This window comes from Muntiacus reevesi, chromosome X, assembly GCF_963930625.1.
Source record: "Muntiacus reevesi chromosome X, mMunRee1.1, whole genome shotgun sequence".
Classification (NCBI taxonomy): domain Eukaryota; kingdom Metazoa; phylum Chordata; class Mammalia; order Artiodactyla; family Cervidae; genus Muntiacus; species Muntiacus reevesi.
Window position 1 is genome coordinate 126289875 of NC_089271.1, and position 19126 is coordinate 126309000.

At 40.5% G+C, this 19126-nt stretch overlaps 1 protein-coding gene across 3 annotated transcripts in view; it reads left to right on the forward strand.

Moving 5' to 3' along the window:
- Window positions 1–19126, forward strand: part of TENM1 (teneurin transmembrane protein 1) — a 612361-nt gene that overhangs the window by 472646 nt on the left and 120589 nt on the right. For all 3 annotated transcript variants that reach the window (XM_065915017.1, XM_065915018.1, XM_065915019.1), the window contains exon 19: window positions 12652–12795. In XM_065915017.1, coding sequence (XP_065771089.1) covers window positions 12652–12795 — 144 coding nt within the window. The remainder of the gene's footprint in view (window positions 1–12651; window positions 12796–19126) is intronic.

The window sequence follows — 19126 nt, forward strand, 5'->3', positions numbered from 1 at the left end:
TGATCCTAAAGCCTTTTATTCACCTCTTGCATGCATGCTAAGTCACTTCAGTCATGTCTGACTCTTTGTGACCCTATGGACTGTATGTAGCCCACCAGACTCCTTGTCCATGAGGTTCTCCAGGTGAGAATACTGGAGTGGGCTGCCATGCCCTCCTCCAGGGGATCTTTCTGACCCTGGGACTGAACCCGGGTCTCCCACATTGGCAGGCAGATTCTTTACCACTAGTGCCACCTGAGAAGCCCCTTTGCTTCACTAGAATAATCGCACTCCTCTAACTCTTCTCCATAGGGCTTTGTTTTCCAATTCTTTATGACTTTTCTCAAAACCCTTGCCAGGTTGTTAGATTTGAGGGTTTTTGTTTTATTTTGTTTTACTTTTTTCTTAGGTTATAGCACAGCAATTTATCCAGTACTCTGATGAAGAGCTGAACAAGACAGTATCTAGCAGAAATTCCTTGCTAGGGTTCACATAAATGCAGCTCAGCCTGACTTTTTTAAAAAGTAACAGCTTTATTGACATATAATTCACATACCATAAAGTTTACTCATTTAAAGCGTGCAGTTCAGTGGGTTTTAGTATAATCACAAGTTTGTACAACCATCACCAACATCTAATTCCAGAATATTTTCAATGTCACATCACAAAGTAGCCCTAAACACATTAGCAGTCACTCTTCACTTCTCCCTCCCCTCCAGACCCTGGCAACCACCAGTCTGCTTTCTGTCTCTATGGATTTACCTATTCTGGATATTTCAAACAAACACAGTCATACAATATGTGGCCTTTTGTATCTGGCTTCTTTCAGTTGACATGTTTCCAAAGTTCATCCATGTCATAACAGGTGTCAGTCCTTCATCCCTTTTTATGACTGAATAATATTCCATTGCATGGATATACCACATTTTGTTTGTCCATTCATCAACTGGTTGACATGTGGGTTGTTGCCACCTTTTGACTATTGTGAATAATGCTGCTATTAACATTTTTATACAAATATTGGTGTGAATACCTGTTTTCAATTCTTTTGGGAATATACCTAGGAGTAGAATTGTTAGGTCATATGATAGTTCTGTTTGACTGGTTGAGGAACCATCAAATTGTTTTCCACAGTGACTGCACTGTTTTATCAACCTCACTTTATGCATAAAAATATGTTATACCCCTTCCTTTTAAATACTCCCAGTGTTGAAGAATCTAAAATTATCCTCCTCGTTATAGTTAAGCACTCTTAATGACTTAGTTTCTCATATATCCATGGATGTGGCTTCCCTGGTGGGTCAGACTATAAAGAATCCCCCTGCAATCCAGAATACCCAGGTTCAATCCCTGGGTCAGGAAGATAACCCTGGAGAAGGGAATGACTCCCCACTCCAGTATTCTTGTCTGGGAAATCCCATGGACAGAGGGGCCCGGCAGGCTACAGTTCATGGGGTCATAGAGTTGGACACAACTGAGCGTTGAATAAACAACTAAAGCACAAAGAGAAGCAGCAGTGTTCTAGTATACACACCAGTGCTGAAGGAGTTATCCCTATTGTTTGCCTATGGATGTTGATTTACCTCCTATTTCTACAATTATGTTTCTGGTTAAAACTTGCTCCAGAAAAAAAAAAAAAAAAAAAAAAAACTTGCTCCAACATTCTGACTACAAAAATGGCCTTAATTAAAATGCTGAAATATATATTGTTGGTTCCTTTTAAAAGCTAATAACAGTAATAAAAGCAAGAGACAATTGACCCACTCAGAAATATCCAAGGGAGAGGGAAGAATGTTCCTCATGGTGTTTTATGTGCACTTAAGGGACATACTTTTTTTAGAGTGGAGAAAGAAAATTGGCAAAGATCCCAAGGGAAACAGCCAAAATAATTTCAAGCGTGGTACCTAAGATGGAATATGGATTGTTTACCTTGTAGAAAATGTTCCTGATAACTTAATCGTGGTTAAAAGGATTTTATTTACTACCTCGTCTCCATTTCCATCTCCACGGAGACTAAGGGAATTTTCCTGACAGTAGTAAAGCATAAGGACAAGTGGTAGAATGAAGCTGGAGAATCAACTTCTCTGAAAATGGATTGTGAACACCTTAACAATATAACAGACAATAAACAGTTCAGGTGATAAATGGATAGAACAAAGGGATCAAGTATGTTACCATTGTGTCCATACCTTAATAGATACGATTGAATCTAAGCAAAGAAGAAAACATTTAGCTGTATTCCTGGCCATATCTTATCATCATTTAACTGACGTGAGAAGAAACAGAGTAAATTTTGCACCAGATATTAATAATGGTGCTATATATGACACTTCTCAGATTTGCTTCAATTTCAGAAGTCTTAGTATAATAGCCTTTTGGTAGGTGGAATAATAGCCATCACCTCCCAAAGATGTAAATAAATTATGTTACATGGCAAAAGATAATTAAGGTTACAGATGGCATTAGAGTTGCCAAGCAGCTGACCTTGAGATGAAATAACTATCCTGGATTGTCCAGGTTGATCCATTGTTATCACAGAGGTCCTTAAAAGTGGAAGAAGGAGGCAGAAGGGGAGGTCAAAGTTAGAGGGAAATATAACTATAGAAGGAATGCACAGCTAGATGCAGCCTTGCTGGCGTGGAGGATGAAAGAAGGGAGCCAAGGACCAAGGAATGTAGGTGGCCTCTAGAAGCTGGAAAAGACAAGGAAATAGATTCTCCCCTAGAGACTTCAGAAGGAATTCATCCCGCTGAGCCCTTGAATTTCTCTCAATGAGACCCCTTTCAGACTTCTGACCTCCTTATCTGTAAAATGATAAATCTGTCCTGTTTGAAACCTTTCAGTTTGTCCGGATATCTTACAACAGCACTAGGAAACAAACCTTGACCACTATTCTTACAGTCCCAGTTTCAGCTGGGATTTTAGTTAAAACTATGGCCTGAAAGGTCTCCCACTCTTCTTCCTTCCCATCCCTGTTAAATGTGAACCTGTCCGCCCCAACCCCCATTTCTGGGTGATGGAGAAAGAAGTCAGATGTAAACAAGCTGAGTCTGAAATGATGGTGAATACCTAAGTTGAAATGCCCACTAAGTGTGAAATGTAGGACTCTTTCCCATATGGTTCAGCTGTGGGAAATTGATGTGATCTCTAAGGGCTCAAGTGTCACAAAAGAAGAATAGATTGTTCAGAGACAGGCCAAAGGAGAAAAGGAGAACCTGAGATCCTAAGGTATCCCACCAGTTTTTATAATGAAACAGATTTTGCAATGAAAAGGATAATACCAGAGTGAATAAATTACCAACGGAGGCTGTGTGAACTAATTCCTTGGAGAAGTATCAATGGCAGCTGATAAGATTGATTAATCCAAGCACAACATTGATCAAGTGGAAGAAGAGGAAAATCACCCCCAGGGTTGCAGTACAAAAACCACAATCACTAGTTCATCCAGCTTAAAGATTTTGTTGTCTGATACACAGACAAGACTCCCCTGCTAAAAACTCCATGTGAGCATTTGAAATAATTTGGCCTTAGTACTTTATTCTCTGGCTCTAAAAAGGTATGATGTCTGAAAATCATTGTATATTATTTCGTTTCTTTCCCAACTCTGCTCCTTGCAAAACAGTGTTAAAAAGAATCATTATTTTTAAGTTCACAGTGTTGTTAAAATTCTAGAGACAGCTTATTTAATGTGACAAACTGGCTTGTTCAGGGGCTCTGATCTGCATCCATTATATAAATTTTGTCAAAATAATTCCCTCCGTCCGCCTGTGTCCGCATACATTATCAATATATAATAATGCATTCTGCCTGGTCTTCATTTTAATTAAATTAAATTGCAGTGGTTAGGAGTCCTGGAAGTTCAGGAAATCAGCCATCCACCTTTAGTAGCACTGCTATAAACAATTCTACTTTTCTTCAAGGTTATTGGCAACAACAATTGTGTAATTATTTAGTACAGTAGTTTGGCAAGAAAGAGTGGTGTTTCAGGAAGAACTAGACTTCCTAAAGGTTCATGACACAAAGGAGTCTGTCTAAATTGTGTTAGAAGGAACAAGGGAACATTAATGGTAATAGGTGCTAAGCTACGGTTGCTTTGTGCACACAAAACATCCCTGAGAATGATGCTTTAGTGTTCATAAATGTCCCTTCAGTAAAGCCTAAGCAGGCTGGGCAGCCACAAAAATAGCATCCACTGAATATTTTAATAGTAAATGGGTAATGCTTTACAATTTGCAAAGTACTTTCACATACATTTTCTCATTTTAATCCTTAGAACATTCCTGCCTGGTAGGCATGGCACGATGAATGTGATCTTCATTTTACAGAGCGGAAAAACGAGGTTCAGAAAGAGCAAGTGACTTGCCAAAAGACCTTTCCCAAGCAGGGATTCAAACTTGGGTCTCACAGTCCTGAGTTCTGTATGCCTTTCACTGCTGCCTGTCTTCACTAAAGGGACCAAGCCGCCTTACCCAATTCAACGCCCCAGTGACTTTCTGTCAAAGAAGCTAGCAGAGATAATAATCTTTCATCATTTCTCCCCACTTATGAATTTGTAATCATTAACTGAGAGCAGGGCTGTTTTATCCATTCAGCTTTTCAGTCGCAGCACCAAGGATATGAGTTTTTCAAGGGCCTACAAAAATCTTTGCAACCTGAAAAATAAATTTATTGGCTCCAAACTGTGCAAAGAAAACCAGAAAATCAACATTAATAAGTTGTTTAAATAAATGTCTGCTAAATGGAGCATTATGTCAGCTTGTCGACTCCAAGTCAATTTTCACATTTAAATATGAAATGTGTTTTATGTTAGATATGAGTTGTGGATTGTATACATTTTAATATTTCTGATGAAATGTGAGATATGCCCTCCAAAGAGTACCTAGAGCTTACTAGGGTCTTTAAGTGACCCTAGTAAGTATTAATTGATACTCCAGTAAGCACGTGGTCTGTGTCCATTTCAAACTGCTGGTCACACTCAGTAGTAGATTACAAAATCCATTTCGTGAGTCAGCCAGTATTTTTTTAGTGGAATAAAATAGAATGGAATGGAATAGAACATAAGTGAATAGAATAGAGTAGAAAATATCAGTGTAAAACTATTAAGGGAGTACTGTTTCAGAAAACTTTCACTTATACCTGTCCATATATGCATGTATCTTTCCAAGTGTGTCTTGGGTCACAATTAAATGACTTTCAAGCATGAGAATTTGAAGCCATTGGTAAGGTGATATAGCCAAGAGATAGAGAAGTGAAAATGATTTGCCAAACCATATGATTTATTTTTTTAAGTCAGTATTCATGACTATTCTGGCCTCCCAGTCCCCTCTTTCAGCCCATTCTCAGGGCATTACAACTATATCTCTTTAAGATTAGCTGACCATATATATATAATTTATCATTCAATCCAAGGTACTCTTGAGAGTGAAAAGGGATGCTGTTAACAATAGGATAACTGGACACTGTTTTTGGCCAACCAGGATGTATGGGACTTCTACTTCAAGGTTATCTCTAGTTTCCAATCCTTATATCTTAAATTCAGGGCAAATAAAAGCTTATCTATTTAAAGGACTTCTGAATCATGGGTCTTTCCCTTAATCACATAGCTTGATCCAGCATAGAGGTAAAAGCACTTGCTAAGTGAGTAACTGGGTTTGAGCTCTGGCTCTGCCATCTGCTACTTAGTCAGATGACCTTGGACTAGTCACTTCACCTCTCTGGGTCTATTGTCTCATCTATCAAATTGAAATAAATATGTCTTCCTTGTGAGTTTTTGTGAATCTTCAAATTAGGTCATATACACAAAAATGTGTTTAACTGTTCAGTGTTATGCAAATGTGAGATGATATTATTTTAAGGAGGCCACGAGTGAAAGTTCCAAAAGGTAGGTAACCCTTCAGGGTATGGGCTCTCTGACATGATGAATGATCACTGTATCTGCAGCGCTTGGCAAATCACCTGCCTGGCACATAGACCTGCTCTGTGTAGGTCTGCTGACTCATTAAATAACCAGCCCCTTTAGAATAACCAGTCCATTTTCAAGGCAAATTTATTTCCTAAACCCCCTCCCAAAGAAAAATGCCTAAATACTGCTAGAAGATAGGAATCTTTTTTTTCTCTTGTCCTGGGCAAGGGGTGAGGTAGTGGGGAAGAGGAGGGGGAAGGTTTGCTCTTCATTTGGTTTTGATGCACTAGCCAGACCACAGCTACCCTGACCTTCTTTCAGTCTTGCAGAGATACAAAGCCTCACCATCTTGCCCATAGGCCACTCTCTGCCTAGAATGTTCTTCCCTGTGCTTCATTCGATAAAGCCCTTCTTTTTGAAGAGGTTTTCCCTTGCCTTCCCATTCCAACTTAAACTTTTATTGCACTGGCTCATAGTACCCTGCACTTCCATACAAGTTATCACAATGTGTGTGTGTGTGTGTGTGTGTGTGTGTGTGTGCGTGTGTTATCTTATTTCATATTTGTTTCTCTCACTGGATTGTAAGCAATGTGAGCTCTGCTGGGGGTGAGGGGGGGTGTTATCTTGTTCTGTCTGTTCATTCTCACATCCCCAGGGCCTGACGACAGGAAAGTGAAAGTGTTAGTCGCTCAGTTGTATCCGACTCTTTTGCAGCCCCGTGAACTGTAGTGCCAGACTCCTCTGTCCATGGGATTTCCCCACGCTAGAATACTGGAGTGGGTTGCCATTCTCTTCTTCACTGGATCTTCCTGACCCAGGGCTCGCTCGAACCTGGGTGTCCCACATTGCAGGCAGATTCTTTACCCTCTGAGCCACTAGGGAAGTCCTGACAACAGGAGGTACTCATCAAATATCGCATATTTGTTGAATGACTGAACAAACAAATGCATAAGGACAGAGGCTAAGGTGGGGTCCTTAGCCTGACCTATTTAATGGAATGGTGGGCCCACCAAGGGAGAGGAGGGCAGTGCCCAGGTCTACAAAGGCATTCGAAAATGTGCCTGTGAGCTAGCACCTCACGTTGCCTCCTGCGGCACACAGGTCACCCAGGTTCCAGGTTTGCTTTTTTGCAGCTAGGCTTGGAAAAGGCAGTCAGAAAAAAAAATTCATGACATGTCACTGTACATGACCTCTTGGCCTAAGTGTTGTGTGGCTGCCTCACTCCTGAATTCTTTTTACCTTTTCTACCTGTTCTTTCTCTTCATTCAACTACTATGTCACTTTTAGCACTAGCACGTTTAAACTGGTAAGACATAGATCCTAAGTAAAATATTACCAAATCAAATCCAATGACTCATTAAAAAGATAGTACATCATAACCAAGTACTGTAGATTGTGTTTTAGGACCTCAAAGATGGTTCAATGTTAGGAAATATATTGCTTTAATTTATCACCTCAATAGATTAAGAGAGAAAACTATGTGAATATCTCCGTAAGTGCTGAAAAGGCACTTGGTAAAAATTCATCACCTGATTCTGACACTCTTAGTAAGCCAGGAATAATAGATAAACAAAGCATTTCAGGTCACTGGGCAGTGGGTCAAATCGGGGAGCCTCTGGGGTCATCCTATCCTTTGAGAAATCACTAGAGAATAGGGAAAAGTAGAAGTCATGCTGGGAGCAGGTACCGGATCTCAGTAGATAGCATTTTATCTGTATAGTCTTTGTCTCCTGTGGCTGTGGCCTTCACTTGGTTTGTTAGGCCTCTTATGTTTTATTGTTGTGGTTTTACATGAATCTACTGTTTTAAAAGAATGGGATATATTTCTGGTCCTATTTAATGATTTCTTTCAGATAAGAAGGTTTTGATCTCATTGTTAGTTACCTTTTAAATGTGATGACATTATTTTTATATATTCCTTGAGTTCATGAAGGAAACATAAATTTCTCACACCATCAGACTACTTTTAATTATATATTGCCTTCATAAATGCAACCATTACGAATTCTGAGGCCTTAGCCCGAAGCTGTTGAAAATCATCTGCTTAATCTTGTCATATTTTGCACATCAGCTTCATTGCATGGCATCTTTACCTTGGCTATTTAATGTCAATCTCCCATCCCAGCCCTCATAGGTGAAGGTCACCATCACTAAATTGGGTGTCAGGGGCACTGTGGCCCTCCACCTTCTTGTAGTCCCCACATTATACTAATGCTGCTGCTCTGATAAAAAGAATGAGATTCAGTGACTATTTTTCTAATGTCAAATGGCATTGGGGGAGCAAACTGCAGTCTTTCTTTATAAGCCAGTAGAATAAAGTCTTCTTTAGAAGCCACTGTAATTATTTGCCAGATGACTAACAGTGAAGTCAGAGCTGCAAATCCTATGGCCAGAGGACAGAGTCCTCTACAAAAGTAGCAAGTCCTGTCTTGACAGTCAGTGACTCTTGGTGGAGGAAAATTCCATTTTATATCCCATTTATATAAATCCCCAAAATTTATGTCTCTGTGTTGAGGTAAGGGAGAGAATACAGGAAGACAGAAATCCAGACGGAATTAAGGGTATCACAAGAGAGGCAGTCACTTGGTTCAGAGAAAGTATTCAGCCATATGAATGGCTCTTTCTCAACTGCCTTCCCAATAAGTCCACTCCAGCATGGGACCACTATACCAGCCCCAGGGAAGTATAGTCCACTCTCCATCCCCACATATTTCCACTCACAGCCAGACTAGTCTATCCTCTAGAAGTCCTCTGAAATGTTGATGGACAATTATTCTTTCCTTCCTATTACACACTATTCTTCCTGACCCCCAGTCCGGAATGCCAGAGGCTGAATTCATGGCCTCCACCCAGCTGTGTTGATGATCAGATATGATAGGCACCAGGCCGCCGGGGAGATGGTAGTGGGTCCAGTCTGCTTATTTCACTAAGACTCAGCTGTCACAGTACCAGGCAGAGTGTAGTGTCAGGGCTCAGCATTTTTTGGTGCCAGCCCTGAGTAGCCGTTGTTTCCCCCATATTTCATTATATGAAAAAGAAAAGGCATGCAGTGCATTACAGTCTGCTTTCATGAGAGGAAGTCTACTATTGGTTGCTACTGCATTTGCCAGTTCCTTGTGCATTTAGCGAGCAGCTCAACTCCATGGGGTGATTCGTCTGCCTTCTCGTACATGGATTGCAAGTTCCAGGATTCTGTTCAAGTGGGCTGCTGTCAGAAAGAAACCTTGCCTTGTTACTGTGAGCAAGGAGCCACATACAAAAATATCCCGACACACAGCCATTCTCATTAAAGTCAGTTGGAATTTTGGACAAGTCTTCAGTATAAATTATAACTTTATTAGCTCATAGAGCTTTCTCGAGAGAAATTAAATCTAATAAAAATTAGAAGGAACTTATTAAGTGGCTGCCTTGTTGCTATTTGCTCTGACAAGGGAGAAAAGTAATATAATTGTGGGGTGTGCAGCCAGTGCACTTTTTTGTTGTGGGCTAGAGAGCAATTCAGATACGAGGAGGTGAAGAGGATGTCTCATTACCATTGCGCTGAGGATACTTAATAGAAGCATTTCCTGCCACAGAGTTGGGAGGATCTTTAACTGTTACGGAGATGGGAAAATCAGGCTCCAAACCACCATCAGAGGTCACCAGGGCACACTACTTATTTGCAAAACTTGCACAATCACCTTCCAGAGAAGAGATTTTAGGGGCACACACCAGGCTTAAAATATACAAAAGGCAGATCCTGACAATGGTAGGGAAGGAGATGATGGCCTGGAGCTTGTAATTATTATTATGATTATTTGTTAATCAAGACTTTTCAGTGTTGGCAAGAGAAGCAGAAACCATATTATTCTTCATACCAACATGGCCTGATTTTTCCAACATGAGATATAAGGCTCTTTGACTTAGGGATTTGATTCCCCAACTTGAACTGATGAAATACAATCCTGAAAGAATCCACTTTAGAATCATAGAGTGAAATGCTAAAGGCGGACTTTAAGAACTGTCTAGTATTAGGACTTCCTTGGTGGTCCAGTGGTTAAGACTGCATACTCCCACTGTAGCGGGTGCGGGTTCAATCCCTGATCGAGGAATTAAGATCCCACATGACATGTGGCGTGGCCAGAAGAAAAAGAATTGTCTAGTACAGCAGTCTTTGATCTGATACCTTTACTTAGATTCAGGAGGTCAGTGAACCCCCTAGAATTATATACAAAATTTTGTGTACATATGCATTTTTCTAGGAGAAAGATCCATAACTTTTATCACATTCATAACAAAAGGTTCCCTGATTCAAAAGGGTCTAAGAACCACCAATTCTAGTCCATCCTCTCCCCCGTCCTTTGTTACGGATGAAGAACAGAGATGGAGAATCATATGCCTGCGACCATACAGCTTGTTAATCGCAGACCCAAGAACTGAAGTGTTTTCTGACTCTTAGGCCTAAAATCAACTCTTTCCACTAGAGTTGTTTTAGCAAAGCACTGGGGCCATGATAAGATATTAAGGAGATTGTCGACAGCAATGATTTGTGCCACATGTGTTACCTGAACTAGATTACCTGTGAGATCCTTTGCATCGCTGAAATTCTGTTTCTATCCATCTTCATAGAGAACACCATTGACACAGATGATCCCAAACTAATTTCCTCTTAGAAATCATTTCCATTTTGTCATTAGTCTTTCCTGCTCCCCATTGATCTCCCTTGCTAATAGAGCTTGGTTAGGGCTAATACTGAAATGAGTTTGCATTCCAAGAGTCCTCACCAGCTGATGGAGGGTAGAAGGGCATCCCCATCAGGACTAGCTACATAATTTGCAGGGCCCAGTGTTAAAGAAAAATACCCAGCCTTTTGTTTAAAATAAATTAAGGATTTCAAGACAGTGACAACAGAGCATTAAGCCAAGGATGGGGCTCTTCTTGGAAAAGGAAATGGCAACCCACTCCAGTATTCTTGCCTGGAGAATCCCATGGACGGAGGAACCTGGTGGGCTACAGTCCACAGGGTCGCAAAGAGTCAGACATGACTGAGTGACTTAACTTTCCCTGTGTGACTGCACAGGTCACACACCCATGAAGATGGTCCTGATCCCTGTTAAAGCTTCGATGGAGCAGAGACAAAGAGAAGTCAATCTGTGGTTTACAATGGCCACACATGACCCCCAAAGTTAGCGAGTGTGTATTCACAATCATAAGGAGTTGGCTTATCTGTGCTTGTGCTCGCACACACACATGCTTGCCTGCTGTTGCTCAGCCATGTCCAACTCTTTTGTGACCACCAACTCCTCTGTCCATGGGATTTTCCAGGCAAGAATACTGGAGTGGATTGCCATTTCCTTCTCCAGGAGATCTTCCTGGCTCATACATCAAAGCCACGTCTCCTGCATTATCAGGCAGATTCTTTACCCCTGAGCCACCTAGGAAGCCCTTGCGCACACGTATATCAGTTGGACTAAAATTGCCTCTTTTTACCTAATGTCAAAATCCAAAACTCGTCTGCTTGAATTTTTCCACCTAGAACCTATTGTGCTGGCATTTTTTTAGCACGTATTTTCATTACCAGTTTTCATAACCAGATGACCAAAGAATAAGTGAGTTCTCCAGGGGCATCTGAAGAGTCAGGTAGAGTCAGGTACTCAAAAGCAATGACAGACAACCAGCTAGGGATATTTTAAGCTGCCAGAAAGGGGGAAAGGAGCTTCGAAGTATGCAGTGTAATGAGCTGATAGTCTCAGGCTTATGAGACATTATGAGAACACAAAGCATTTTAAACTCAAGAATCAGAACTCTTGGGTTCTAACAGGTAAGCAGGTTTGCCAACTGAGAAGATGGTTGGGTCTTGGTCTCCTTGAATTCTGCATGTTTCAGTAGAGCAAAGACACCCAAGCTGGGCCATTCTGCACTTCCCATTTTAGCGGCATGCTGAGGTTCCCAACTTAATGTACGACATCTGTGCTTCAGAAAGGTTGAAGCCAAATGTTGGGTGATGTCCTGTTGGTTAGAAACTAAAATCTAACATGAGCAAAGTGGAATTTACACTCGCATGGCTTATAACACTCTAAGCAAACTCAGACTTCTCAGCAAACTAAAGGCCAGTTAGCATGGGAGAAAACATAAATGGGCGAATTGATTTTTGTTAGTCTCATGTGTAGTGAGGTGTTGTATAAGTGACCCAGTACTCCAATGCCCACTTCCTAAGTGTATTTTGCACTCCAGAGAGATCAGAAAAAACTTTCCCTGCACTTCTCCTACAAAGGTAAAGAAAGAAATGGTATCACCACAGCTTAAGACTTCAGAGGGCGTATTTCTTCCTTTTTACAACTCAGCCTTTTACCCAAAAACCCATACGGAAGCTCGATGTCCAAAACATACCTAATGATAGCCTCAGTGAGTCAGTCATTCATGTATGTATCCAGTATGCACTGACTGATCATTTTTGGATGCCCGGTGCTTCCAAAAGGTAGAAGGTAGTTGTTGTTTAGTCGCTAAATGGTATTTGTTTGACTCTTTGCGACTTCCATGGACTGTAGCCCGCCAGGCTCCTCTGTCCGTGGGCAAGAATACTGGAATAACTGGCCATTTTCTTTTATTTGTGGTCAAATTTCAACCCAAATCAGAATTCAATAGCAAATGTAGTATCCAGAGAATTACCAACTAGTGCCAAGAAAGAAGCAAGTCTTTTTTTTTTTCATTTATTTTTATTAGTTGGAGGCTAATTACTAGAAGCAAGTCTTTTTAAACGTTCTAAAGCATTATTAACTCTTCGTTTGCAGTGTCTGTGGGATATGAATACGAAATGTGCCCAGACTTTATTCTCTGGGAGAAAAGGACAGTTATCTTGCAAGGTTTCGAGATGGATGCTTCTAACCTAGGAGGCTGGTCATTGAATAAGCATCATATTTTGAATCCTCAAAGTGGTAAGCACATTTTAAAATATTCATTAATACTGTTTTCCTAACGCTATATACATATATATGTAATATTTACTGCAGAAAATTTGGGAAAGTACAAGGAAAAAATTATTTATAACTCCACCACCTAAAGATGACCATATTATATTTCTTTTCAAATGCAATCATCTGATTTCAAATTAGTGCTAATCAAGTGAGACCTCTTCACAAAGTTAAATGAAACTGGGTTTTCAGAATCATCTATCATTACTGCTCTAGCCCAAATGATTAACCAGTTTATCCAACCTTGTAGCCAACTTTTAACAATTGGAATATAACCAGTTTATCCAACCTTGTAGCCAACTATAACAATTGGAATAATAATTGCCATATTTCATGTGATCTAAGGCATCACTGATTATAAGTATGTGTGTGTTTAGTCGCTCAGTCATGTCTGACTCTTGTGACCCCATAGACTGTAGCCTGCCAGGCTCCTCTGTCCATGGAATTCTCCAGGCAAGAATATTGGAGTGGATTGCCATTTCCTTCTCCAGGGGATCTTCCCGACCCAGGAATCGAACCCGAGTCTCCTGCATTGCAGACAGACTCTTTACTGACTGAGCTACAAGGAAAGCCCACGATTATAAGTATACCATTATTTTATGGAAAATACTGCCAGTTAAATAATGACACACACTGTTTGCAAGGTACATGCTTACTCCAGAGATGTTGAAATGGGAAGCATCTTCGAATTAATGAATCATATGTGTCATACAGTTTTCAACGGGCTTTAGTGAACTCTGTCCCATTTTAAACACAACAACCCTGCAGTGTGGCCTTCACCTCACTGAAAAGGTCAGGAATCCAAGGCTGAGTCACATGACTTTCCCCCAGGGCTCACAGTAAGTGACCAGAGCCATGTACTCTCTCTACACCAGTTTTTTTTAATCCATATAAATGTCAGTATATGTGGTAAGAAGCAAGGTATAGAGTAAAGGTATAGTAATGGGTAGTAGTGAAAAAGAGGTAGGAGGGACACAGGGAAGACGAGAAAGAATCTGGGGAAAGAGTACAGCTCCAGACTTCACTTAGTTTTAAGCCTCCTGAGTCCTGGACTTAGGAAAAGCAGGTCAAGCAGTGAAAATCCATACGTGCTCTTCTTCTGTCTTTGTCTTCTTTGGACCACTCTTCCTGCTGTCACTGTCGCCTAGTTTGTAATTTCGATGTTACATCAGAAGAGACCCCAGGAGGCCCTTAGCCCATGCCTCTCTCAGACAAACTGATTTTGCTCCCCTGGTTATAAAGGCTTCATCCAAGTTCCTTCACCTCCTTTTGCTGGGAAACCTATCATTGGTGTTTCCACCCAGCATCATTTGAACATCTGCTGGTAAGTTTTCATTGTGAACTCATATCCGTTTTCATCTAAAGAGGCAGATTCTGAGCAGCCTTTAGTAGGATGTTGTCTTGGGGTTATTTCTCCAGGACTGGGGATGTGAACCTACTGAGACAACTATATCCTTCCTTCCTTGTATCCATCTGACCTTTGTGAAACAGCTGGCTAAGGCAGGGTTCTCTTGTAAGGCCATGAACTGACCAAGGCTAAGAGATTCATTTTATAACCACATCTCTGGTCTTATTCATGTGCACTCTAGTTGAATCGGCCAAGCTGACCAGCCCCACAGGCTGGGAAATTTTGATCACCCAAGCTAACCAGGTTTGCTTCAACCATAGCCTAAGGCCACTTACCAGAGTTCCAGTGTAGGACCCCGGAAGGTGAAGGAGTCTGCTGCCATATGCCTCCCATTACTTGTCCTTCCCCACTTTCAAGGAAGACTCTGAATTCCCCTTCCAACTGTTTGTTTGTTTAAGAGCAAAGATTCAGGCACAGATATAAAATGTCAACCCTTTTTCTGTTGTCAAAAGGAGAATCACAGTTTCAAAAGTATAAAAATAAAAGGGCAGATGCCAGTTATTAAATTATTAGGTTTTTTGTTTTGATTTGAAAGAGTTTGACATTTTAAGCAGCCGTTTCTTTTCCACTCACTTTTATTGGCTGGTATGGATTGTCTCTTTCAAATGCCTGTCATTGACATTAAACACAAAGTGGGAATGACCTCAATCGAGCCAGTCCCCAGCTGTGTGCTCCCAGTCCTATATTCTCTTACTATTTGCTTCACCCAGGCTGAAAAATTCAGAACAGATGGAAGCCATTCAGAAAGTTGGCTTTGGGGGCCCCCCTGATTTCCACAAATGTGTTCTTTCCACCTCAAATCCACCGGTAATTCATGTTTAGGGTAATAGGTATCAAGTTACTTCTGAGAATCTTTTTCACAGCTTTATTGAAGTATAATTTATACACCATAAAATTCACCCATTTTAAGTGTACACTTCAATAATTTTTAGTAAAGTGTGGAGTCCTGCAACCGTCACCACGACAGAGTTTTAGAATATTTTTATCACTCCAAAAGATCCCTGGTACTCACTCCAGCCCCACTAAATCTACTGTCTGTCTGTTTCTGAGAATTTTATCCTGAGGAAGAAACCTTACTTAAGACAGACTTATTTAAAGGAAGATTTGTTCATTTTATCCAGGGCTCCCCAACCTCCAGGATCTGATGCCTGATAATCTGAGGTGGAGCTGGTGTCATAATAATAGAAATAATGTTGCACAATAAATGTGATGCGCTTGAATCATCCTGAAACCATTCCCCCTGCCCCCCTAGTCCTTGGAAAAATTGTCGTCCGTGAAACCGGTCCCTGGTGCCGAAAAGGGTGACTTGATGTTATCTTTATCAACTCATTTGTAGGCACACAGTACAGTGTGCTTACACACACAAAGGACAGGTCGTTCCTGCCAGGAAACAGGGCTGAAGCCAGCACTGCCACTGCCTTTCAGCCTGCCGTTGGACACCAACACCTCTCTTGGGACATTTTGGGAGTCTAAATCCTACCCACAAAGGCAGCTTTAGAAGCAGGAATGATGAGTGTGAAGGAGCAGCTTTGAGAGGACCAATTAGAAAGCAACGCACTCTCCCCGGTCAGGTCAGACAGTCTTTTCTGACTGATTAAGGCCAGAGCCTAACTCTTTAGGCACCCTGCTTTTTTGATCTGAGACAGAGAGCAGATTAGAAACAAGAATCTATCTTCCCCCAATTTCTTCTCACTGGTTAAAAAGACACCTGTAATTAAATTGGATGTCTGCTGCCATTCAATGCTGCAGTTTTTCTGTGCCTCCTAAATCATTATGCAGCGGGTAGTTTCTAGCAGGCAGTGTTTTCAGACCATTTGTCATTTCAGTTGCAGCAATTGTATTTACCTGACAATTAGCCATTGCTTATGGAGCATTGTTTCCAAATATTATGTCTGATACATCAAGATGGTTCTTACTTTCACTGAGATTAACAAAGAAAACCAGCTGGGAACTTGTGTTTATCAATATTATTCCTTCAAAATACATCTTATTAGTGATTGCAGAGAGTACATATTTGTTTCTTTTAAGATAAATCAGTTCTTTAAAATTATGCCAGTTGAGTATTTAAAATTATTAGAAAAAACTATCCAGGGTTCTAATTGGGTGTTGTCATCTGTCTGAAATAAATCAAGAATTTCCTTTAACTTAACCTCTAAGATAGGCCAGTAGTTTTTTGGCAAATGGTTTTACTGGGAGGGGAAGTAAATTTCCATTGATCACATTGGCATGTCTCCCAGTTTGTGTTTATATCCTCTCAGTCAAGTCCTAAGAGAAATATTTATTGTGTCCCTTGTTGTTCATAAGCCTGAAAAATGGTTTCTTCTTTGAAAACAGTATAAAGCACCACCCACTGGCTTCCAAGGGGAATTTTATTTCAAACTTCTTTATATGCTTCAAAAGAAGTTCTGAGCAAGGTAACAGGAGGATGAGTCGTGTGTTTAGAAGTATGCTTAAATTATTATACAACAGACTTGACTTTTTGGCAGAGAAAAGGAAAACTTGAGGGAGAAAACATGCCACAGACCCCCAGCCAGTGGGGTTTCTTTGTTAACTGTAAACAAGACACCCAATCCTTAGCAGGAAGTTGGCCTTCCTATAAATAATGTGTGTAGTCTCTGGATCATTTGATTCTGTTTTCAAAATGAGCATGTGTGGCAGAATAAACTGGAAAGGAGGCAGCGTAATTGATCAAGATTTCCAGGAACATAAACAAAATATTTTCAAAGCAACCTTTTGCAGAAGAATTGGTGTTAAATCATTGTTGCTAGATGGTATGCCCCGGTTCTATGTAATGGAAGGTTAAACAGATTCTTGAAACAACAAAAACACCCTTCAAAATGATCTATTTTTCCAGGGCAATACAAAAGGGGTTTGCCCATTTTTGTTTTGATTGCTTCAGCTTTAAACAGGAATGGTAATTTCAGTACACGGGCACTTTAGTACCTTGCATGAAAGCAAGACATCAATTGTTGAGATGTAATCAGAAAGTACATTGCCTTATGTTTTATTTCCTTTAATCATTCTTCTTCTTTGATGGAGTGCTGGGCTTTCTAATAGAAAAGAAGAGTTTTAGAATTGCAGGCTTAGAAGAATGGTTTAGAATAGCCATCTTTAGTTTTTAAATTGCCAGGAGCCTGGTAATAACATGTCATTTTGAAGGTAATTGTTAACTATGTCATTATATTGATATAAAAAAATGGATATCTATCTGTGAAAATAGATGTTAATAGCAAATCTGGTATTTCCAAGCCAATAATTGGAAATATTTTTGAATGATATACCCTGTAGTGCATTGCTGAAATACTGACATGCTAAACAGTTGGTTTCCTCATTTATTGAAGAACATATCATAGTCTCATTGGTAGGATATTCAGTGAGCAATCATCAGGAGATTTCTTTTCAAAGATGTTGTGCAACTGTCATGCCAGTTCTCATTCACTTTCTCCCAATTCATTTAAATTGTGATATTGATCACACTGCAATTAAGTGTTTTGGGGGAAATGAAATTCCATCCTATTAATCTAACTTAATTAACTATTCTAAATCTTGAGAAATTTCTTCATTGCCTAATAAAGTTATTAATAAAATTAATAAGAAAGTAGTGAGCCTCAAGATATCTATCTCATGGTTCTGCAATAAAAGAGCAATTTGTTGGGGCATAAGCTCATAGCTGCTCCTGCAGATATTTTGGAAAAAAATAGCCAGAAATCACCTTGGGAGAGAAAGTAAAATTACTTGAGATTTGAAATCCAAAGCCTATATAAGTATGGCATTTCTGTTTCCAGGTTCATATTTGGTGCCATGGCCTTGTGCATGTTTTACCCTCTTAATTTTTGCTGGTGACATTCCTATTTCAGAGTGATCAATGGTTTCTATTGTAGGACTGTGGGACCAAAGTTGGAAGAAAACCAAGGGAGACATTTCAGGAAATGTTTAGGAAGAATAACAGGGAGTCCAAGGAGATAGATAGCAGGAGTCATAGGAGAAAAAAATAAGACTGGACAGGATAGCTGCATTCATTCATTTGCTGTCAGTTGCTACAACCTGACACATGGGCATGTCTTCTCACCACATGGATTTTTTTTTACCTGCCCTGGCTCATTCTGGGCAGACTCGAGCTGTTTAGCACAGCAGTACTTGCTCCTTGGGTTTTCTGCCCAGGCTCAGCAGGTTCTCAAAATCACTGTGATTTGGACAGGGAAACTACAAGAGACTCAAAGTATGTTTCCAACATTTACTGAGCACTTCTAATGACTTGGCCACGGGGATTGGCACTGAAATGCAGAAAAGAGTAAGACAGAGGAAGGAGTTCATGTTGTGATGGGAAAGATAGAGAAGTCATGAAAACTGTATCTTCCATGTGGCAAGTGTCATAGTAGAGCTATGGAAAAGAAACTGTGCACACTCACAGAGGAGGGAATAATAAATTCTGCCTGGACAGAGCATCCAGGAAGAACTGGGCTGAGCTTGGGAGGATAGATTAGAGTTTCCCAAGCAAAAAAGATGAGGAAGGCATTCAGGATGGAGGGACCAGCAAAATACAAAAGCAGAGAAGAACAGAAGCATGTGAAAATACTTGTACATAGTTTGCTGTAGCTGAAACTTGGGATAAAAATGAGAGGGTGATGAGAGGGGAGACTAAAGAAGGAGACAAGAGCCAAATCATGAAGGACTTTGTATGCCTTAATCATAAGAAATAAGTCCCTTATCCCATAAAGCAGGGGTCCCAACCCCTGGGCCACAGATCAGTAATGGTGTGTGGCCTATTAGGAACTGAGCCACACAGCAGGAGGTGAGCAGCAAGCAAGCGAATGAAGCTTCGCCTGTATGGAGTGAAGCTCCCCATCTCTCGCGTTAAGTCTGAGCTCCACCTCCTGCTCAACAAAC